General features: G+C 46.4%; 1 protein-coding gene across 2 annotated transcripts in view; it reads left to right on the forward strand.

The window, feature by feature from the left end:
- LOC144772357 (CD48 antigen-like) overlaps positions 1-24462 on the forward strand; it is a 266122-nt gene that overhangs the window by 93220 nt on the left and 148440 nt on the right. For both annotated transcript variants that reach the window (XM_078656620.1, XM_078656621.1), the window contains exons 2-3: positions 17146-17436; positions 23479-23760. In XM_078656620.1, coding sequence (XP_078512746.1) covers positions 17146-17436; positions 23479-23760 — 573 coding nt within the window. The remainder of the gene's footprint in view (positions 1-17145; positions 17437-23478; positions 23761-24462) is intronic.

Consider the following 24462-nt stretch of genomic DNA (forward strand, 5'->3'; position numbering starts at 1 on the left):
GTTGTAGAGAGAAGTGGCATACAGTAAAATGGTGTAGAGTAGAATAGAGTGACGTAGAGTATATTGATGTAGAATGCAATGGTGGAGCGTGCATAAAATGTTTTAGAGTAGAGTTTAGTGGCTTAGAGTGCAGTGGTGCTGAGTAGCTGGTGTGGAGTACACTGGCTTTGAGTAAAGTGGTGTAGAGTGCAGTTGTGTAGAGTAGATTGTTTTAAAGTAGAGTGGAGTGGCGTAGAGTGCACTGGGATAGAGGGGAGTGGTGCATAATAAAGTAGGGTGCATAGGATAGAGTGGTACAGAGTAGAGTACAAAGGTGTAGAGTAAAGTGCAGTGGTGCACAGTAGATTAGAGTGGCATAGAATGGTCCAGTGGCACAGTGTGCAGTGGCGCAGAGTAGAGTAGCAGAGAGTTCAGTGGGGTAGAGAAATGTGAAACGATGAAAAGGAGCATGTAATCAAATATAATACATTTATAAATTATAAACCGTGTCAAATTCATGCAATTAACACATAATTAAAGTGTGGGGAGTCTTGAAATCTCTTTTCTTGAAATAACCTTTATTTTCATTTTCAATCAGATGCATAAAGCTCACCAACGCGTTTCGTCCAGAAAAAGGCCTTCATCAGGGTTGTAATTCAGGTCATGAAGATCACCGAGGTGATCTAAGAAATGTCGATATTGTTGTGATGTCTGTCAATTAATTTGATCTGAGTTGGGAACAGTTCATGAAGGTCACCAAAGAAATTTAGTGATGAGTATTAATATGCATCGATATTCCAATAACACCAATGTCCTCTGGGTTTTCTAAGGAAAATTTCTTTATATCCATGCCGGCATCCTGTCCGGAGTACTGTCTGTCTGGCCGTGGTCACGGCCAGACAGACTACATTTCTTTGTTGATCTTCATGAACTGTTCCCAACTCGGATCAAATTAATTAACAGACGTCACAAGAATATCGACATTTCTTACACCTGGATCAAGAGGTCCTCGAGTTGCTAAATTTACCCATTCTCTTCTTGGCTGTGTTTGTGCTCCATGGTTGACATGACACAAACTGTGATTTGCAGGTTATGAGTTTGAATCCCAGCAATCAGCCTAAATTGAGTACCATTGATTTAGGCAACACTAACATAGATTATTTACTGTGATTAGTAATGGCAGAAGCGCAGTTTATAGAGCTATATGGAAAATAAATGATCATTATGCGACGTCAGGCAGTGCTCATTTACAGAGTTTTGTTGTGTGGCGGTCCTCCGGGTGTGTCCGCCGACCAGTGAATGCAGCTCAGACATGATAACGGGTGTATCTACACAAACAGTACACACACCTGGACTCTGTGCCCCCCTCAGGAAAGGACATGTAGCTCCCAGATTACTCATGCGCATTTGTGGTGGTGGCGTGGCTCTGTGGGCCAGACGTAAAACGACTCCTGCGTTTGCATGTTGTCATGTGTGACTGTTGCAGCTGCTGCTCACCCCAACTTCTGCTCAGCCCCGGTAGGTGTTTGTCGCCCCGCCATACATTATATTTTTCATGATGGCTACTGAGTCACAATCTACAAGAATGTGTTGGTCATTTCATCTCTTCTGCAAACCTTCTAAAGTAATTAACTCTGAAGTATCATCGGCCCAATGGTCATGGGATGTCTTTTCTGGTAATGTCATGGTCATGTTGTTTTTTAACAAAATTATCCTACATACCAAGTAGGTACCAAAAAAGTAAAACTGCGCTTTAGCCCGGGCACCTGGAAATGTGTCAGAAAGACCTTTCTTTTCCAAAGTTCAAATATATGTGGTCTTTCACACTCAACTAGGTCACCACCTTCTGAAGCTGGAAAGTCAGTGGGTAGTCCAGTGATCCGAAGGAGGTAGCTTCGCAAAAGACCAAAGACGCTCTGCTTCCAGGAAGTACAGTGGTCTACTTTGGTGTTGATTTTCAGGAGACTAAAATGGCTGTGGATGCCAGTCCTTGTAGTACCTTATTCTCTTATATGAGTGTCCATAAACAAATTATTGCTCCATCCGCTGCACATTTCTCTGTAGGCTTCACATAGCAGCCGGTTGGAATCCTGTAATTGCTTCCTTTTAGTTCTATTGAGAGTTTTTAAATTGCTCAGACCTGATGTTGAATTTGATGCTGGCTGTTAGGTAGAGCTATATATTTGTTTACAGTCCTGGTGATGTGTGAATGCCTGCTTGAAGGGCGGCCTTCAGCGGAAGCTTGTCTGGACCCGGAGAGTGAGGAGCAGTGAGTCGCTCCCATCCTGATTATACTTTGGCTGGTTAGGGAGGCGAAAGTTGTGTGTTAGCAGAAAAGTCTTCATTCTGTACCGGGAGCTCAGTTGGATCCTTGCTTTCTAAGATTTGGATCTTGAAAGGAGGTCCAGGATCACGGTAGAATACAAAAGATCCCAGTTCCACCAGAGAGGGAGAGAGAAGACACACATTAAATGTCCAAGTTGAGTCACTTCTATTGTGAAGGCTGAAGCACAGAATGTTCATTTTGGCTGGATTGTGATTCATACAGATGGCATAAATCAAGATTTAGATAAAGAAAAGACCAGGTCCAAGAACTCTGAGTTTTGTTGACATTTACAGATAAAGTTGTGTGCCTTTGTTGCAAAGAAATCTCTTGTGTAACCCATATAGATCTATTATTGAGTTCTAAAAAATCGTCTAATCCGTTATGTCCTTCCTAAAGATAGTGTTAATTTTTGGGTGATATCGGGTAGCGCAAAGATGAAAGTGAGTGAATAATCAAAAATGACAATTTTGTGGCAGTCCTTTCTTTTGTCTCCTGTTAAACACTCAATATTATTCTCTTAATACCTACTCCTCTGTTTATTACCCAAGGTTTTCAACCACCTGCTGTCCTAGTTTTATATTTCTTCAATGTTAATGAAACTTTATTTTCCTGACTTTGAATAGATTTCAATCAGAATCTATCAAAACTGTATGTTTGTACCAAACCCATCTGAAAAACTCTCTTTTAGCCTTTATCCAAAAGGTAAATCTAAACTCAAAGAAGAAAATGGGAGATTACAAAAAACTGTAATACCAAATTCTTCAAGTGATCTGCTGTCATAAAGAAAAGATGAGTAGGTTGCTAGTGCACTGTTCTGTTCTTTTTCAAGTGAAGAAGATTGTACAGGGCTTGGAGCGCTGGTCGGTGGCCATAAGATCGGCAGCAGAGGTTTGATAGTTTTGCCAGCCAAGACCATCAAGCATTTTTGGGACCTATGTTAAGAGATGTCCAACTACAGAGGAGTACTTGCCATGGATTAGAATAAGATCCTCCATTGCATCTTATATGAGTTATCGCATGAGATTTTATATTTCCGGCTAGGAAGGCCACCAATCTCTTAACAATTTATAACCTAATGGACCCATCAGGACACTCATCCCCTAAAAAACAAAGAATAACATTCAGGCTCCAGGATGTCGGTTCCTGGTCTCTGGCATAGACAACAAATGTGTGCTTATGCTCTATAAAATAGGACTTGCTGATCTCCAGGGTTTCCGTTGCAAGCCTCTCAGATCAGGGACTCTTAGGCGAAGAGTCAACAGTGACTCCCATAGCAGGGAGTGACAGGGGAGGAGACGTGGACACATAATCCCACACTCTTTAACCTCAAGCAAGAAGTTGCAAGATTAAACAAGATTGACTATATTTTGGGGGGCGTGGCCAGCAGCATGGCCGACTAGACGTGCCTAGCCGGAGCTCCGGCCGAGCTGCACATTTATCCGACGACACATATCCCCAGCGGTCCAGAAACGACGGACAACGGAAGAATCGACATCCTGGTACCGGAGAGAAGTGCCCCAGTTGTACGGTGAAGCCGTTTGCACCAGGGAACCGCGCAATACGACGTCCCCGGGGGACCCTCGGAGGCCATGCTGGTGACCGCGGCGCTCGGCTGAGCGCTGCGCTTTTATTGCCCTGCCTCTGGACCCGCAGCACAGCGCCCAACTGACGGGGGCTCCGCGACCCGCCTGTCCGCCTGGTGTAATCGGACCATCGCCGGTGGAGGGGCAGAGGTGGACCGAGGCGACCGCGGCCGGCCGGCTGCCTGCACCAAGATGGCGGCCGGCGGACTGTGAGTCAGGCGGTGACGGCGGAGCCCTCCCCTGCTGCCCTTGATGAGACACGGTGTGCCCGAGCTCCGCTGACGAGACAGAACGGAGGTGAGATCGGGTGGTGGAGGCGAGGGCCGAGCCCGCGGAGCGGGAAGCGGGGACTGGCTCTTCCACTGCGCCTGCCTTTACCAACATGGCGGCCGACCTCTGCAGACGCCCGAAGTAATTGGCATTTGTGAGGGAAGCGGGGCTGAAGGCCGAGAATCGAGGAGCGTGTGGGCCAGGACAAACGGGGGTAAGAGCTTCAGCTCCCGTATTGAGGCATAACCTGCCGAGTGGAGTGGGCGAGAGCCGGCACACCCCAAAAATGAACCCCGGCCTGCAGCACAGGACAACGCTCGTCGCACCACAGTGGGACACCTGGTGGAGCTCAGGACTGGGACAGGTGGCAGGCTTGGGAAAAAGCTACCGAGGCACAACCGACAGAGCCACTCGGAGACCCTAACACTGTGCGCTACACGCGGCTAAGCCCATTGCCACCGCAGAGAGTGGAGACCTGCACAAAGTGCCCCCCGGCTCACAGCCTGAATCAACATGGGGAAAGGCGACCCGGCGCAAAGGTCCTCGAGGCGAGGCCCCATGGACAACTTTACGGCGACGCGACCTGGGGCGGAACAGCAGTCTCACCAGCCTGACTCGCGCAATGACACGGCCATGTTAATGGAGGCCATCCAGGCGTCCAGGACAGACATTCAGGCATCACGAACAGCCCTGGAGATGAAAATCGGAGAGGTTGGGTCCGAGGTGACGCTACTGCGGCAGGATTTCCGAAACCTGACGGAAAGGGTAACGGCTACCGAATCAAGAATGACCGACAATGAAGTATCGATCACTACACTCAAGAAGGACATGGCGGAACTACAGGCCTCCCACCGTCAACTGCTGTGGAAGGTGGACGACGCCGAAAATAGATCGAGGCGCAACAACCTTCGCTTCGTAGGCTTTAGAGAAGAGATTGAGGGAAAGAACATGTCCGCCCTCCTCCTCGACTGGCTGAAAACTACTTTCCCGGCGGCGCAATTCTCCCCGTGCTTCATAATCGAAAGGGCACACAGGGCGCTCTTAGCCAAACCTCCGGAGGGAGCACGACCGAGACCAGTGATAGCGCGCTTCCTGAACTTTACCGATAGAGACCTGATCCTACGAGAAGCCAGAAAAATGGGGGAGATTCGCTTGGAGAATACCACCATAATGATCTTTCCGGACTACAGTCAGGAGGTCTCGAAGCAGCGCCGCTCGTTTGACTCAGTAAAGGCTAAGCTGAGGTCATTGGACATCACGTACATGCTCCTCTTCCCCGCCAAACTCAAGGTAATTTATAAAGACAAATCCATCTTCTTCACACACCCGGAGGACGTGTGGCAATGGCTCGAAGAGCGCCCTATTCTGAATAGCAGGGAGACAGCAGGTCGAGCTGCGATGGACAAGGCGATGCGGGAAAGGCCACTGTGGGAGGTTCCGAAACCGCAGCGGCGGGGCACACGGAGGACACAGAAGAAGACACCGGCGACACCATACAGAATGCGAGGAACAGAGAACGAGAAAGGAAGCAGATCGGCGTCCCCGGGCAATGACTTCGTGGCGGGCTCGAGGTTCAGCTGTTTGAGAAATGGGATCCGTTCAGAAGGTGATGAAACAGAGGACCCGGAAGACCACGTGTCCGGAGGGGAGGAAGAAGAAATAGTGGATGAATCCATACACCCGCTGGTCGCAGAAATTCAGCAATTGGAACAAGACTCCTCTGGTCAAGGGACGAATATGGACACGCAGGACTCACATTCGTGACGATTGATGCATAAAGATTGGGGGAGATAGCGGCTCGGCGGAACGGAGCACGCAAGTTGACACACCCCCTACCGTTCTTTGGGTTTTCAGTACTGGTTATAGTTTAGCGTGGGGAGGGATGTGTGGGAGGGCGACAGGCCTTCTCCCGTGGATGGTTTCGTCCCACGTTGGGACCCAACTGGATGGGGAGGGAGGTGGGGAGGGGGGTGCGGGGGGGAGTTGGTTCCTGTATTCACTCATGTCGGGGTTTATGAAGGGGGCGGAGGGGAGGGGGGAGTCCGTTGAGGAACAGCAGCGACATGCCACCCCACGCCTGGTGACATCCCTACTTCGAGGTCCCACACGGGGAGGACACGGTGACCCACAATGGCAAGTACATTAGACACTCCACACAATGGTGACTCAGGGGTCACGGTGTTAACATGGAATGTGAACGGCATGGGATCGAAAGTTAAGAGAGGTCTAGTTAGTGCGTACCTTAAACGGCTGGCACCTGACATCGTCCTCCTCCAGGAAACACACCTTAGAGGTAATCAATGCGCATTTGTAGGGCGATGACGGTATGTTGTCCTAGCACATACAGGATATACAACGGACTCCAGGGGAGTTGCGATCCTCATAAAAAAAACGACACCGTTTACAGTTACACGCACTTGGCTAGACCCTCAGGGCACATATGCGGGAGTACAGGGGATGTGGAGGAGACGTAGGTACACGATCCTATCAGTATACGCCCCACCCAAGTTACAATCTCGCACAATGCAGGCAGTTGCTACCATCCTACTGGACACGGCCGACACGACTCAAGTAGTGGGGGGGGGATTTTAACGATGTGATGTGCACCTCACAAGATAGGTCGGGTTCACCTCACACAGTAGGGTCCACAACAGCCCTTGCTCGGCAAATGAATACCATCGGCCTCCTTGATGTGTGGAGATGGCTCCATCCAACGCACGAAGCGTATTCCTTCTACTCGGGGGCTCACAAAGTTTTTTCTAGGTTGGATTATATCTTCGTATCCAGACAGGAGGTCGCGGTGGGGGATCTAGCAGAGTACAAAGCAAGAGGGATCTCAGATCACTCCCCGCTCTATGTGCGGATGGGGCGAGAGAGAGGAGAGAGACAGTTGCAATGCCGACTAGCAGCATGGGACATCCAAACACCGGAAATACTTAGGGGTATGCGAGCGGACATACGGGTCTATATGGCCGAAAACGAAGGATCGGTGGACTCCGGAGTTACCCTATGGGAGGCAATGAAGCCAGTCCCGAGAGACCGCATACAGAGTAGGCTAAGGGACGTTATACGGACTCGACAGGGCCAGATGGCAAGTGAAGAGGTATCCATTTTGAATTTAGAAGCAGAGTACCACCAGCAGAAGGGAGAGGCGCGCCTCAGGAAACTGCTAGACACACAAAGACGATACAGGGAACTAGTCACGGACGAGGCACGCACTCAGGCTCTGGCAACACTACATCGGTTGTATGATGTAGGTGACAAGTCCGGTAAACTTCTGGCTTGGTTGAGCAGGAGGGAGAGAGCGGCCAGGTGGGTGGATCAGATTACGTTAGTGGGGAACACACGGGTGAACACGGATGGGGCCATTGCAGACGCCTTTGCGGCCTACTATGAGGACTTCTATAGGGCCAGGGACCTAGGTGATAGAGAGAACGCCCAATGTTACATGCGTGATATGGAGGTGCCTACTTTGTCCGCAGAGGCCACTACAGCCCTGGAAGCGGACCTGACGTTGGAGGAAGTATCGGAAGCTGTAGCAGCCCTGAAGCCGGGGAAGACTCCGGGGCCCAATGGATTCCCGGCGGAATTCTGTAAACGAACGGCGGATCTGTTGCAGCGACACATGAAGACCTTATTCACTGACTCGTATCGGGTCGGGAATCTCCCGCCGGATTTAGCCTTGGCCACTATTATCCCAATCTACAAAGAAGGAAAACCCAGGGACGACTGTTCCTCCTACCGCCCAATTTCCCTCCTAAATACGGAGACGAAAATTCTGGCCACTGTCTTGGCTAGGCGTCTAAGGCAGGTCGTTACGGAGCTAGTGCATCTGGATCAGTCCGGCTTCCTTCCGGATAGGGCGACCAAATTAAATCTCCGTCGCACCCATAATTGGCTACAGGAGATCCGCGAGAGAAGTGACCCCCATTGGTTTCTCTCTCTGGATGCGGAGAAGGCATTTGACGCTGTTCACTGGCCTTTTCTGATGGAGACACTCCACCGGTTTGGGTTTGGGCCCAAGTACATGCGATGGATTCGGCTCCTATATTGCGACCCGAGAGCGAGAGTACGGGTTAATGGAAGGCTGTCCCGCGAATTTCCAATTGGCAGGGGAACGCGTCAGGGCTGCCCATTGTCCCCCCTCCTGTTTACCCTTACGATTGAAATCCTAGCGATACGGATTAGACAGAATCAGGACATTAGAGGCTTTCTCCGGGGTGACTCGGAAGAAACACAGGAAAAGATATCTTTGTATGCCGATGACATACTATTGTTCGTGACGGACCCGGAAAAGACGATCCCAGCACTGTTTGGTGAGCTGGACGAGTTCGGGGCGAGGGCGGGACATAAGATCAATTGGCACAAATCGGTCCTGTACGACCCACGGGGTAATGAGCGGAGGGAGTGCCTACCAGAACTACTTATTCACACTAATGACGGCTTCAAATACCTAGGCATATTTATAACGTTAGATAGGGAACGCTCCTTCAGTACGAACATAACTCGAATAATGCTAGAGGCAACGGTAGAGATGGACAGGTGGAAGCAGCTCCCACTCACCCTGTTAGGTCGCGCCGCACTATATAAAATGGTCCTATTACCTAAGTTCCTCTACGCTCTCCAGAACGAGTATTACCCCCTGCCGAATAAGACTTTGAATAAAATCCATGCTGAACTGCGCACCTTCCTGTGGCTGGGGAAACAGCCAAGAGTCTCTCTTTCCACACTGCAGCGACACCTATATAGTGGGGGGATTTCGCTTCCCAACCTAGAAGCGTACTACTGGGCGGAACATCTCGCCCCAATTAACGAGTGGCTACACACGACAGCCGACCACCCTACCTATGCCCTAGAGAGGTCTAAATGGTCATGCAAGACTATACTACACTACCTATACGGAGAAACTATGGGTCAGCAGTTCCTTCCGGCCACTAGGATTACATTAACGGCGTGGCATAGAGCGACGAAAAGAATGGGTTGGGACAAGAGACTCACTCGTCAGACACCACTATGGTGTTGCAAATGGCTAGGGGAGCTTAATAAGCTAAAAGGCTTTAGAAGGTGGGATGACATAGGCATCTCCACAGTAGGAGACGTGATAGCAAGGGGGGAGTTAAAAACCTTTCAGGCGCTCAAAGACGAGTTTGGCCTACTCACGACCCAGTACTACAAATAGGCTCAACTGAATCATGCATGGAGAGCACAAAACATTGCACTCACAGACATCCCAGAATATGCGCCACTAGAGGGTAGATTGTTGCAGGAACAGATACAGGGAGGGGCAGTCTCCCTAACATATAAAACTTTGACCAACAATATGCTGGGTGACCTGCAGGTACTACGAGACAAGTGGGAGGCAGACGTGGGAGGCTTGGAGGATCTGGACTGGGAACTCGCCCTCATGCACCCTCGTGAGGTGGCGATTAAGTCACGACTCCGTCTCATACAATTTAAGATACTCCACAGATCCTACTTTGACAGGGTAAGACTCTTTAAAATGGGTAAGATAACAGACACAGCATGCCTTCGATGTCGTCGGCAAACTGGCGAATTCTTTCATACAATATGGGGATGTGAAATCATTCAAGAATACTGGGAAGGTGTGTTTCTGGAGCTAGAAGATGTACTGGGGGTGGACTTACCACGGGACCCTAAATTGGCACTACTGGGCATGACCACGGAAGTAGACCTGCCCCGCCCCTTGAGTATCTTTCTGGTATTGGCTTTAGTGGTGGCAAAAAGGGACATCGCACGGCGATGGGGGGCGCCCGAAAAAACAGATATGGAAGAGTGGAGGAGGGGGTTGGACCTGTACATGGCGGCGGAGAGAGTGACTTATAGAGCAAGAGGCTGCCCCAAAAAATTTCGGTGAGTCTGGGCTAAGTGGAGACAATACCATGGCCTAGATTGAGACATTGTGGACTAGTACCAAGAGGTCGAGGAGGCCCTGGACTTGATTGACTGCATGTTGGGGACCCATACGTGATGTGCGAGTACTTTAATGCCAGTTCTTGTATCCGAAATTGATGGGTAAGCCAGGGAGGAGGGGTGGGGAGACCAGGAGGAAGGAAGAGGGGGGAGGGGTGGGTGAGCTGCTGTTTTAGGGGATTTGATTGGGGTTTTTTATATACTTTCTTTCTATTGCTAGTTTAAAAGCAAAGTCTTCTACTGAGGGGTATGTCATGCAGCACCAAAAGAAAAGTTGCATAACTGACGGCCAGGGTGGAATGTTGACGTCCTACCGTATGCTCATTTCTTACAATTGTGATACTTCTGAAGCAACAATAAAAAGTTTAAAAAAAAAAAAAAAAAAAAAGATTGACTATATTTGAAGTAAGTGATAGAGCAACTTCAAATACTGTGGGACTGCACAAAGAGTGTAGTGGTGAAGCAATGACCAGGGCATCACTAAGAAAAGGTAGCAGACAGTCTGGTCCAAAACTGTTATGACTTTAATTGAAACCTTGAATAAGCGTTATAGATTGAAACTCTCACAACAACTAGTGGATTGACTGAGTAAAGAAAAGTATGAGTCCAGTAAAACTTTTACAACCCGGGTCTTCTTTCACCGCAGAAAGGGGAAGTACACCTTTCACAAACAAGGGAATAATGACTATAAGGGCGTGCCTAGAGGCATTCGCAAGCAAACTCATACCACTACTTCGCTATTGACCAAACAAGCATTGGCTTAGCCAATAGGTCTCACCTATGGCTTTGCTAATATGTTTAAGTCATGTTGTACTTTCCGGTTGTGCTTGGTATTTTTTTTGGTCTGCAGTAGTGCATGTGTTTAGCAAGCATTGTTTGTAGAGGATGTGGAGTAACGGCTAGTGCGCCTGACTTGATATGTCATTTCTTCACTGTGAGTCATTTCCGTTTGTCATAAACGTATGTTAGTGAACAGACGGACACTCCGCAATAATGTACTATCATCAATGGGGGTTCCGCCTCTGCAACTAGAAGTTCCAGCTAACAAACATGGTTGGGCTTTGCTCGCCAGCAGTGCTTTCTTTTTTTAATGTATTATTAATAATTTTAAGTGATACATTATTTTGCCGTGTCAAAAATATTTTTAGATATTACAGGACAGGGGAGACCATAAAATAATTAAAAAGACGATTTTGGAGCTTGGAAAATTCGAATTTAGAAATTCATTGAGCATTTTCTCAAACATGAGGATGTGGTGTGTTTATTTGCTGACATTGTGTTTCTTTTAGTCCCCTAATTATTCCTGTGAAAAAAGAGAAGTTAGAAAGTGAGAAGGACAGTTCCAGCTCAAGGAAAGACCATGAACTGGTATTGAAAGTGGAAGATGCTCCCAAGTGAGACAAGAAAAAAACACTGACGAAAGTAGAAGGGGGACAGAGTTTATGGCACTGGGAGAGTGGCACATGGTAATGAGAAGCTAGATGAAAGGGAGAGCATGGCGGGCACATTTCCTGCAGAGAGGGAGGGTGCAGTGACGGAGGTGCCAATAAATGGAAGGTCAGAGGCAGAAAATAGGACCCACTGATGGGGAATAAATAGAGCAGAAAACACTGGCGAGGATACTGCAGAAAAAAAATACTTAGGGGGAGAAGGGAAGCTGGGGGAGTTTAGTGGGGGTGGAGGAAGGGGGCTAAGTACTGAGGAAGAACGAATAACAAAGCTATGAATCCTCCTAAAACCAACAACTAATAAACTATTTTTGGAGTGTAAGGGAAGTTTTCAGGGCAGGTGAAGCCGGTAAAGTCTAAAGGGAGGGGCTTTGCTTGCTTAATCCTATCTGAAAGAGAATTTAATGCAGTAGCAAGCACTTCAATGTATAAAATGTAAATAAAAATCCGTATTTGTAAAGCGCAAACTACTCACCCTTACGGGTCTCAAGACGCTGGGGGCCGTCGCGGAAATTAAGTGAGCTATTGCCCAGAGTCACATGGTGCTGAGCTGAGCTGCCGCCAGAGCCAGGGATCGAACCGTGAACCCTGTACCCCGAAGTCAGCTTCCCTGGCCGCTGCACCATACCTCTCCAAGGTGTCTCATGCATACGATGAAAGGGTCCCACAGTCGGGTAGTAAAAGGCGGTAATACTTGGGACTGCGGTGTCGCTGAACCTGCTGCACTATTCATTGCTACTCACCTGATCTGATGAAGTATTCTGATACTTCCGGTTCTGGTACAGTGTTAAGTACTGGTTTCTCTGCAGCAACATGTAGTGGATGTGCCCACATGGTAGCTGCATGCTGCTTTACCAGGCTACTTCTGCCATTGGAAGGGCAGGAAGCTCCCCGCGCACACCCTTAGCAAGGAGGGTGACACTTCTCAAATGAGAGTTGATAGAGGGCTGGCATAATGAATCCATCTATGACGGGTTCTAATTAGTGTGCATCTACAGAAAGTGGTGTATGTTTTGTTGAGATGTTCCATAGTCTATGCCACAAAATGAACAGATACAAGAAAGGAAAGTAAGAGTGCAGTGGAACAGTCCCCAATCACAGGTGGGAAGTGGAGAGGAGAAGAACACAGAAGGAGTCCACCGAGGGAAACAGCAAATTTCCACCAACTAACAACCATGGCGTAACACGGTGCACATTCATAAGTGGTGTTCGAGGTTGGTGTATACAAAAGCCTTTTAAGAGAAACATTTGGGTTGAGTTCTATTACCCTAACAAGAGGTATACATGCACAACTAAAGAGAGCACTATCCGGGTGGGGGCAGGAATCTCACAGGGGGGCGTAGAGCAGATACACTTGTGCCAATGAAACTGCATTGTAGAGTGGGTTTGTAAACAATAGGGCCACTGAGACCCCACAGCCCTAGTAATATATACAGAACTCTACTGCCACCTCAGACTGGAGAAATACAGTAACATATAAGAACAAAAGCTGTTATCTGACCGTCACCTGCCCAGCCGGACCTTGGGCACAGTTTCTCCCCGTCTCCCTGTCTCGTCGCCAGCCCCCACCCCCATCATCCCCCGGTCGTATTTCTGGCACTCTGCTTTCTCCTCGTCGCCTTTCTTTCCAGTTGTCGGACCGATGCCCTTTGGAGCTTCCTAGTGAGCTATAGAGGAGACTGGCTTTGGATTATCTCCCTGGCTGTCGCCTACCCTCTCGGTCTTTGGGCTGACTTTCCCTTTATCTCTTTTCCATCTTTCACCTCGTCCTCTCCCTTCTCCCTCCACCTCTCCCCTTTCTCACTCTATTTATCTCTCCGGACATTGGACACAGTTCTTCCTCGTCTCTCTGCTATGGCTCCTTCCTCCCCTCCTTTCCTATAAATTCTCTCAACCTCGTCTTTGTTTTCTGTTCCTTACTACGCTATTGTAACTGATGTAATTTGTAACACAATATTCCTCTGTTTTAGCGCTCTGATACCTACGGGTCTAGCAAGCACTTTATAATCCTTTTGATGTACGTTTTAATACAACGTTCCCCTGGTTATGCGCTCTGATACCTCCAGGTCTAGATAGCGCTATATAACCTTCGCAAATAAAATAAACTATTTTTTTTCCTGATTGCCGAGACCTGTGCAACATGGCTGATGACCGGTGGAGCTGCTTGACAGCTAATGAGGAGATTGGCCTTTCCCCCTTGACCGTCACCTACCCAGCCGGACATTGGGCATTGTTCCTCCTCGCCTCCCCGCTATTACTCCTTCCTCCCCTCCCTCCTACGAAATATTCAAACATTGTTTATGCATACTGTACCTTACTATGCTCTTGTATCTGATGTAACATGTAACGCAACAATCCTAAATGTAAAGCGCTCTGATACCCTCTTGGGTCAAGTTTGCGCTATATAAAACTTTACGAATAAATAAAATATCTGCGGCAGTGCGCACAAAGAGTCCTTCAGATCAGTGCGCTAGGAAAGACTCCCGGCCCGGACCGAAGGAGATGGAAGTTAAGAAAAGAAAGCAAGTGAGGAAGCTGCACCACACTGGAACAAACCTCTGCCATATGCTGCACAAAAGCAAAGAATGAGGCCCGTGAGCACTTACACCACCGAGGGGATGGGGTGCCCTCCAGGCAAAATCAAGGGCCGAGCTGAAAACTCTTTCCAATCTTCTGATCTCCCTCCTCCCCCAATACACATTCAGTCATGCGACACTGCCCTAAGGAAACTTCACACCCTCCAGCTAGGTACCACACACACAAAGACGTCCATCGGCCGCAAGACCAATTCACCCAGAAGTAGGGCGAGCATGGATGAGGCTTTCAGTAGGCTGTTACCGTACTTGAATGACAGCCAGTTAACATCGCAGACAGAAGAGCTGCTGCAGATAAGGAGATTGACAAACCACTTCCAGTTCTAGAGTTGTAACCTAAACACAAAACAGGAGCTCAGCTGAAGTCCTGTTTCTTAAGGTCAGGCTCTTGGTCGAAACGTCGTAATAGTAATGAGGAAAGTGACTTCAACTCCCACATATCTTGGTGTTAAATTCCAAAGTAAGCTGAGATCTTGTGGGACACCATTGAGTGAGAAATGACTTTCTGGAAGAAACTATCAATCTCCACCATAGGTCAAATCAGTCCCAATAAGATGTGAAGCCTACTGGACTCCTAAATTGGCCAGAATACAGGTAAACGTAGATGCTGGCATGGGACTAATAGGATGACTTTATTCTGAAATGATATATGCCAGTACACTGGTTTAGGAAGTCCAGAACTTTGCATTCACCCAACCTGCTCACGGAATTCTAGAAGCCGATCTGAAGAGCCATAAACAGCAGCGAAAGCCCTATAGATCTACAGTAAAGTATGCGTAGATGTCCTTTTTTCAAAGCGACCGAGGTACAACAAAATGTTGATTGAAGCCTCCGAATCAGGTGCTCCATCCAACCCTTGACCTCTACCCCTCCTCCCCCCCGCACCCCTGACCCTTGCCCCCTATCTCCCCCCTCCTTCTGCCAAAATTCTAGAGAAGGCAATTAATCAAGATATCATGGCGTTTCTCCAAGACACCAATATTTTGGATCTCTTGCAGCACGGGTTCAGACCCAATCACTGCGTGGTGTCCACCCTTGTGGCAGCCACGAAGGGAATCCAAGGATCCTGGATTTGAGTTACAGCCCCTGCAGGGGCGGATCAATAGGGCGCTTGCATTGAGGTGGTGTGTGCCACTGATGTGAGGGTACTCAGGCAGATTGTGGCAAAGTATGAGAGGACCTGAGGAGCTGGCATGTGGGCCAGATGTGTGATGCTTGGCCCCCAGTGCAGCTCCCAGCAGGTACCATTGCAATATAGAAGATGAGGGACATTTTTCCAAGTGCATGGGGTTACCGCTGCCACTGACCCAGCACACAGCTTGGTACCAAGCCCCTGTGTGCCAGCAAGGGATGCAAGGCAAAACCAACCAATGGTAGGACCATATGAACTACAGGGATGTAATGTAATGTAAACTCACACTTATATAGCGCTACTACCGCTCCAAGGAGCATCTTGGCGCTCAACACCCAACCCCGCTGGAAAAGGTTGATCAGTGGCTCACTTGAGTACATTGTCTCATAGCTTTGCTGTCTGTGCCCTTGTGTGAGGTAAATAGACCCATAGGGCCCCCTGGGACATTGAAGGACCTGCAGCCCCCAGAGTAGACAGAAGCAGTGTAGAGCTTCATACCACAGGTGTTTGGAGTTCCTGTGGCCAGATGTCCATGTGACAATGTCTGCTTCCTGTTCTGCGCAACCCTGCACATGAGTGTGTTGTCCATCTCTGAGTTATCCTGGACTGATGTATTCCCAGGGTGAACAACACTTACAACGCAACTTTTACAATGTAGTGCTTTTACAACGCGGTATTTACAACGCAAACCATTACAACGCATTGCGCTGGGGGGCGCTCTAGGACAGGGAATACATTTAATTCACTATCCAACACCTTCCCTACTATCCACGGGGACTGGAGTTGGAATAGTAAATTAAACTATTCACTATCCAGCGCCCCAAAGCACTATGCGTTTTAATGGTTTGCCTTGTAAAACTCGCGTTGTAAAAGCATGCGATGTAAAAGCATGCGTTGTAATGTCATACATCCATTCCCAGTGAGCTAATGAGATGGTCTGTGACAGCCCCTGATGTCCATATGGCAAAGTCTAGCGGGTGTGTGGGAACAAAAGTTACCAAACACAATCTTTTTATTTTTTCATTTTTGTATTATTTAAATTATTTTTTCATTCAATTACTTCTTTTTTTGCATCATTATTCTCAGTTTTAAAGTCCTTGTAAAATGTCATCAAATTGGTTCCATACTGGACAACAGATAGAACAATAACAGAGTGTGTCATGAATATGAATAGATGAAGTTGTGAATGTGGATGAGTGTGAGAGAGTGCTGTGTTTGGGTTGTTCTCGACCTGTTGATAAGGTTATGTGTATATTGTTATAGGACTTAGGAATTTTTGTATTGTGATTTCAGATGGAAATAATGTCATTTGAAGTGAAGAAAATATTTATTTTAAACTGAGAATAATGATGCAAAAAAGAAGTAATTGAATGAAAAAATTAATTAAATAATAAAAAAAACGAAAAAACAAAAAAGATTGTGTTACTCTAATGTGTTTATGCCCATGATGATCAGAGGTTGTACCCTGAAAAAATAGTGTAAAGGTCACGAGGGAGATTTTCTTCTGTTGTGATCGTGGGAATTTCTACATCAGAACATGGGTAGTGCTGCTGTTATTGTTTGTTCTATGGGGCCATTGTTACATGATCACAGTTGGTGATTAGTGGCATTGTCACAGGAAAGTCATCATTTCTGAGAGATATTGGTACCTTATAGCAGCTGGGGATTAGTCGTTTTGCTAGATGGATGTTGTTAGTGGTCAACAGCTGGTGATTGTTGTGTTCCCTAGACAGATGAAGGGAAAGGAGATTGTTACTTGAGAACAGCAGCAGGGCAGTGATGGGACGGTAGATCTTATCTGTCATCAGGCTGTCCATGGTAATGGAGTCACATATATAAAATGGCCCCTCAGCCTTTAACATACGTTTTGTTTCCATTTTAGGATCCAGTAAAGATGTGAATGCCCTTGTGGGTACAACTGTTCATCTGAAGGTAATCTATACTGGCAAATCAACAGGATACACCTGGACAAAAGGGACTACCAGGGTGGCAGATTGGGATGAACCCGGAAAGGTGACCTATTATGAAACATTAAAGGGTCGTTGTGAACTGAATACATCAACAGGTGTCCTGACCATCAGGGATCTGAAAGAGGAAGATTCAGCCAGCTACAAGGGAGAGGCTGTGGTTAATAATATCTACGAGTCTTCCAACTATGATCTACGCGTTTACCGTAAGTGACTGCGCAAATGGATTTCTGTCGTAAGTGGTTCTGTAGAGCGCCCTCTATCACCTTTTGTTTCCCTAGTAAGGGTTGAATGATGCATAATGTCCTTATTTTATCTTTTCCAGTCTGCACTTTGGTTTGATAACAAATACTTTTTTTTTTTTAAAGAAAAAAATGGTATGTGCTGTGTGGGGCCAGATTAAGTCTCTGTGTTGTTGGAGTCACTGAAATATTAGTTTCAACCTAGCTCTTATTTAATACAAATATGTATGAAATCATTCTTTGTAAGGTAACACATAAGTGAACGAGTAACCACCAGTACAAAGCAATAGCCGAAAAAGGTTCACATATGTGACTCAGTAAAGACCAGTGCAAAGCAAAGGTTGAAATGCGTCACATAAGTGATGCACTAAACACAAGAACACAGTGATGGTTGAAACAAGTCACTTCGCACTGGTGTGAGCTGGTTCAGTTATGAGTTAATTCAATTTTGCACTTCATGTTCCTGTGAGTGCCGTCCCTTTTTTTTCCCAATTAACCCATTGAGTGCACTCATCGGCCAACGACCGTCGCGAGCACTACCTTGGTAGTGCTGCGCACGTCCGTTGGCAGACGCCGCCGCGCCCGTGCAATTAAACGATCGCACCACAGCAGATTTTGCGCCGCGGTTAACGGGTTAAGGATACTTGTTGCTGATGATGGTGTTGACTGTACCTGGATGTCTACCAACCACTGAAGCAGTAGGCTTTAGTCTATCTATCTATCTATCTATCTATCTATCTATCTATCTATCTATCTATCTATCTATCTATCTATCTATCTATCTATCTATCTATCACTACTGTGCAGTTCTAGTTATGTCATTGTTTCCAAAGGAAAATCGATTTTTTTGCTAATAACTTTGGCACTGTTTGATTAATCTGCACACAACTTTCCACAAATTAAGTTCATTCACCTTTGCTCAGTCTTAAAAAGGGTGAGGGCAGTCCGTCAAGTGAGGGCAGAGAAAAAGGGGGTGGGGGCGTAATACCACAACTTTGATTTCCCATGTTAGTTCCTACAGGAGTATTTGCTTTCAAAACAGGAACAATTGGCTGAACAGAATTGCATTAAATTTGGAAGAAAGATAGAACTTTACTCAGAAAGAGTATTTTTCGTTGTTTGGTGTAAATCCATTAGCTGTTTCTGAGAAATTCACATTTGAAAATGTGCTCTGGGTGGGCATGAAGAGTTTAAAAGGTTAGTTATATTTGGACGGTTGGCCACAGTAGGACATTAAAACAGGGCTATCTGATTGGCCAAGGAATCTTTTCCTCTCATTGGCCATTTTGGTACTTTGGGACCGGTCGTGCAGTACCAAGCGGTCTGATTGGCTGGCCACGAGTGAGAAGAAAAAGATGCAGCTGCCATTATGGTACCCTGGGATTTGGTCTCCTGTCTTGTAAATGTTACAAAATAGGGCATTAAGGGGCAGGGTAGTGGCACCCTGACCGCAGGCACTTGTGGGGGGAACCCAGATGGATCGCCTCCCAGCATCACCACCAAATTACGTCCCCGCCGGCCAAAAGAAAATAGTAAATCTTAACTCCGAACTGCACTATGCTGGGTACCACAGGAGTAGCGTGGTACTGGCTAGAACAAAAAAAAAATGAAAACAAATTGTGGATTGGGTGCAGTGTTCCATTTAATAAATTAAGGTGATGATTACGATACCCCCATCAACTTTTGTTAAATATATCATGATAATAAATTATAAAGCTAATTTTCTAATCTTAGCTAAAAAGCTAAATATTTTAAAGACTCTTAATGAGGTAACCTTGTAAAACTATTTAAAATCAGAAGCATCATTCCTCTACCACAGAAAAGTATTTGCTGAGGGTCACATATTTGTCAGACGCATTGTAGACTATGTGTATTGCAAATAAGAAATTATAGCGATCTGGAAAAATAAGATCAGATCAGAAACATTGACTGTGGACTCTTGTAGAAGAGGATGCTTTAAACATTGTACCTTTTGTGAAAGGAAATATAACATTTACAATGGTAACTATAAACTTTCATCAGAATACACGTAGCAGAAAGGTCCATCAACATTACTGTGTGAATTTCTGTGTGACATTTGCGCTGATCAGTTGATGTTTCTACAGAAATATGATTTTGCAGGTCGATCCTTTAATGTCATAAATGCCTGTCCAGCAGTCAGGCCCTTGTTACGAGTGGCCCGTCAAATTTCAGCATGTGCGGTAATTCCTTTTGCTGCACATCAAAGAATTCCATTTTTGCAGTTAACACTGAAGCTCACATTTTTCCAAGGTTCATGCATGATGGTCAAACCTGCTGAAATTAGTATTCGGAAAAATGCCTGGAAAAGACTGGACATGTGGATTTGAGTACAATATGTGTTGGAGGACTTGGTAACAGGCAAGAATTATTGCAGCTGTTAAATTCCAATCCCCATGGGATTAGATTTTTAGGTCTGTGCTGTTAGGTGATCTGTTGTCTGTACTTTGTGGAGGTCCGACTCCTCCCACACTTTGCATTGGCTTTTGTCTGTGTCCTTAAAAAAATCGCAGCCTGCAAATGGATAATAATGGGTGTATGTCTCACCTTTTTTCAAAAGTTCACTCCCATGAAGCATTGCCGTGGGAGCGAACAAAGACGTGCACGCTCCTTGCATGCCTTTGTTTTTTGAATTTTTTTATTGCAGCTAAGCCCGAAGCTTCCACGCTAAAGCAGGAAGTGCTTCGAGTGCATTTTACAGCTGCTGCTTGGTGGCCCACCTTAAAGAAGGCAGCAGTGGCGCTGCCGAGCCACTTCCTGGCACTGCACATCTTCCGTGCCGTACTGTACCTGTCAACATGGCTGCTGCTAGTTCAAAAAACGGGGGGGGGAGAGATAGAGGGATATGCTAGTTTCACCCTCCTGTTACAGTAGTACATACAAAAAATCCGAATCACGGATGAAGAACCTAGCTGTATAAATAGATTGGCATCAAAAAGTGTTTGATGTAATCCAGAAAGGAAAAATGTCCTTTCTGGAGTCCCCTCACTCACCAGGGTTTCCCCACAGTGACATGCTTCATCATAGGGGCCATCCCAACCCGCTGCGGGTTGAGGCATGCTGCGACTTGCGGAGATACGTGGGAGTACTTTAGTGAGGATCTATGTGTAGTGCAGTGCTGTGTATGGAGTGGAGTGATTTAAAAATACCGAACTAGTGGGCGGAATTACTTTTATTCTTGCTCCTAGTTGATATTTTAAAAGTGGGGTGGTCTCTAGGTCAAACTGATTTTCAATGAGTCAGGAGTCCTAGTGGAGTGCCAACATGTTATGAGCTTACCCCCAAGCTCTCCTTCAGACATCACAGGGACCAGCCTGTGAATATCACTCCAAAAAGTGCAATATATACCGTGATTATGAATGCTGGTTAATAAGCATTAGTTGAGAAATACATATGACATTTAATAATGTTCCGTAGTGATTTTTCAAAAGACTTTGTTGTGCCTCATGGTCATTACGAGGGGCTTAGAGAGTTCCACTGGAATTTTCCATTTCTGCTCTCCCGGCTGTATACCTGCTTTGCTTCCCTCGAGACCGCATATTCAATACAATATGCGGTCTTGAGGGAAGCAAAGTATCTGTCTGACGGATATCTCCACCTGGATGATGACTAACTGCTTACGTCTTAACGCCGGTAAGACTGAAGTATTGTTTTTTAATCAACCTTCGAACCGACCTTTGGTGGCCTTCAGTGCTCAATCCACCCCATGCCCTGTCTCATCAGCTAGGAATTTGGGATTCAAAATCGACAATACAGTGTCGTGCAAAACCCAGATAGGACATGTTTCCTCTACTTGCTTCTGGAAACTAAAGGCACTGCGGAAATTCCTCCACCTCCTACCTATTGGTTGCAGGAAAACTATTGTCCATGCACTGGTGACATCCCAATTAGACTATGCAAACAGTCTATATCTGGGCCTACCAGCCTAGTTGTTCAGAAAGCTGCAAACAATACAGAACGCAGCTACAAGGCTCATAAGAAATATCCCCCTAAGACATCACATCTCACCACATCTACGTAGCCTTCATTGGTTACCGGTAAGAAAACGAACGGAATTCAAGGCACTCACCCTTGCTTACAGAGCAATAAATGACACCGGCCAATACTTAAGGAAAAAATCGACAAATCACATCACACAAGAAATTTAAGGTCCAGTCGCCAAGAACTGCTCGTTAACCCTCGCTTTGCCAAGGCCAGACTGGGCGGACGCTCATTCTCAGTCAAAACAACCATCCTCTGGAATGCCCTACCCCTACAAATCAGAAAGGCCTCATCGGAGCCTAGTTTCCATAGGCTACTGAAAACATGACTCTTCAGTCTCCCGTAGACGCACGCGGGCCCCACATTGCTGATCACTTAATCCATCCTCTTCGCTTCATCGCCAGGACACGCCCGTTGGGGGTAGCCGCGCGCTCTATAAGCTACATAATAATAATAATACTAAGTCCCTGCTTCTTGGGAGGAACAGAAGAGAGGAAGGAGGGACAAAGAGGCAGGACTGACCACTAGCAAGCACAGATTTGTAAAGGACATTGACACAGACAAATGAAAAGAAATGTCAAGAAAGGGGATGCACGTGATGTCCACAGACTAATTAGAGCAGGTCTCGAAGAGTCAGCATTCGCTGTCTAGCTGGGCCTATAAATTGGATGCTGATGCTCCAAACTATTGTACACGTATGTAAGCATATGGAATGATGTAATTTAAAAAACCTAATAAAATTTGTTTAAAAAAAAATGACTGCTGCCGTCATCCCACCTGCCAACCTCCGCTTTGGGCGTTCATGGGCGGCTAAGCCTGGTGCTTTAATGCTCCCTCCGGCAGCATGTCGACTCTGTCTGCTTGCTGTAACACGAGCAGTGCCTGTTTGACATCGGTGGGAGCCTCCATTTCTACACAGAACATAAGCTATTTCTCAAAAGTTATTTCTGACCCTGCCAGCTGGGAGGTACACACTAAAAATGATATCTAACCCTGGTAACTGACACTCAAAAACCTAAGAAACCCTGTCCGAACCCCTTGGGCCAATCGCTGTGCCCCTCCCCATCGGACCCTACCACCCGTCCGAAAATTCCGGGAGAGTGGGGTCTTCTGCCCACCCTCCCAAAACCATCATTCCAAGATGGCCGCCAATGTGCATGCATTTGTTGCAAAAGGCATATTCAAATTGATCTAACCTTTTTTGGTCTCTGTAGCCAAGATATCTCCAAGAAAGGGATGTCCTGAACAGCCTATTTACCGGTAAACCATTTACCTTTCGGCCATGGATATTCAGCTTACCTCTTGTGTTACATTCACAAGATTCAGATTGGGTCACATAAGGACTCTGTAGCCTTGAGAAATGCAATACCTGCTGAATAAAACCTTCAAACCTACTCTAGGTTGAAGTACGCAATATGATGCTTAGCATCTCGTTGCTGCAGTGTACAAAGGCGCCCTTTGTAAATCTGGCACTAGTGAGCTTAGGTGAACGCGATGTTTTATGATGAGTTAACAGGTGTCAATTTGTAGATGCTCCCTTTTAAAACGAGGAATGCTTATTGTAGCTGCATATATGTATAGAATAGTTGTTACGGTTTGTTTGGAAATTATAAAAATAATTTTAATAGTTTCTGAACTAAAACTATTAAATCGGCCCCTAAATTTCCTCTTTTGGTGTATGGAATAATCTATGGAGTAAATGTTATTTGGAGTGGTCAGTTATGGGTGATATCAGATGAGATCACACACTTGCCTCCTGCCCGGGCTGCAGCTGGCCTCTGCGTTCATGCACCTGTGTGTAGCTGCACCGGGAGTACCAGACTCCCTTATATCCCATCATGGTATCGCCCTGAAATAAAGAGTTCCTTGGTGTGATAATAGCTATCCAATGAACATCATATACTTAATTAATGTCTTGTAGTTGCCAGTCTTCTGACTCACTGTGTCTTGGCCATGCCCAAGATCTGTATGAAATAATGAATGTTCTTTGTCCCCTGTTTTTTGCAGCCAATCTAACGAAACCTACGGTGACCTGCTTTGTACTTAGTGGAAACTTTACTTTAAGCTGTGACCATCAACCAGACCCTCCAACCTACACGTGGCGCAAAAACGGTGTAGTTGTAACAGCAACAGACCCGAACTACTGGTTATCCAATGATAACAAGGACCTCACTCTTACACATGCCAAGGCTCCCTTTCAGTCCCTGAAATGTGTTGTGCAGAACCCGGTGTCAAACAACAGTGCTCCCATCCCTCTGGGGTGCTTCGAAGGACTGATCAACAATGAAGGTATGGTTTGGGTTAGGGGCCTGTGACCTGTCCATGCTTGTATGCACTGCAAAGGGGTTGCAGTAGTCATTCTGCCTAGGTGACTGGGTGTTTGATATGGCAATGTTGAGTCCCCTTGGGAGTGGATTACAGTACCCTTTGTGTGATGGGGACAGATCTGGACTGCAAACTTATTTATTTAAATTATTTATAATGTCAGCATTTGCCAAAGCTTCTGGTTGCTAGGTTAATGATTGATTCCTTCATTCAAGGGGCAACTAGCTTCATTCTCTTTTTGTAACATCAGAGAAAGTGCAGCCGTTAAGTGGAGAGGCCTTCGTTTTGTGTACCGATAACACATAGTTGTTTGCAGTGGATGGAAGATGAACAACCTTTGAAGATGAAAAAATATTTTACCAAGATAGAAGTGGAATCATGATGCACAGTCTTGTTGACCAAAGCTAAGCATTTAAAGAGAATTCTTTGTTTCCCTGGTAACTTCTGCAATTGTTTCAAAATAGGTGAAAGTGTGCGAGGGGTGAAAGTGTGCGAGGGGTGAAAGTGTGCGAGGGGTGACAGTGTGCGAGGGGTGACAGTGTGTAAGGTGTGCGAGGGGTGACAGTGTGCAAGGAGTAGACGTATCAAGAGAGAGAGAGAGGACTAGAAAGCTAGTCCGTGTCCCCGTGGGTTTATATGTATCAACAAAGAAGACTAGCTCAATAT

Source organism: Lissotriton helveticus, chromosome 8 (assembly GCF_964261635.1).
Source record: "Lissotriton helveticus chromosome 8, aLisHel1.1, whole genome shotgun sequence".
NCBI lineage: Eukaryota > Metazoa > Chordata > Amphibia > Caudata > Salamandridae > Lissotriton > Lissotriton helveticus.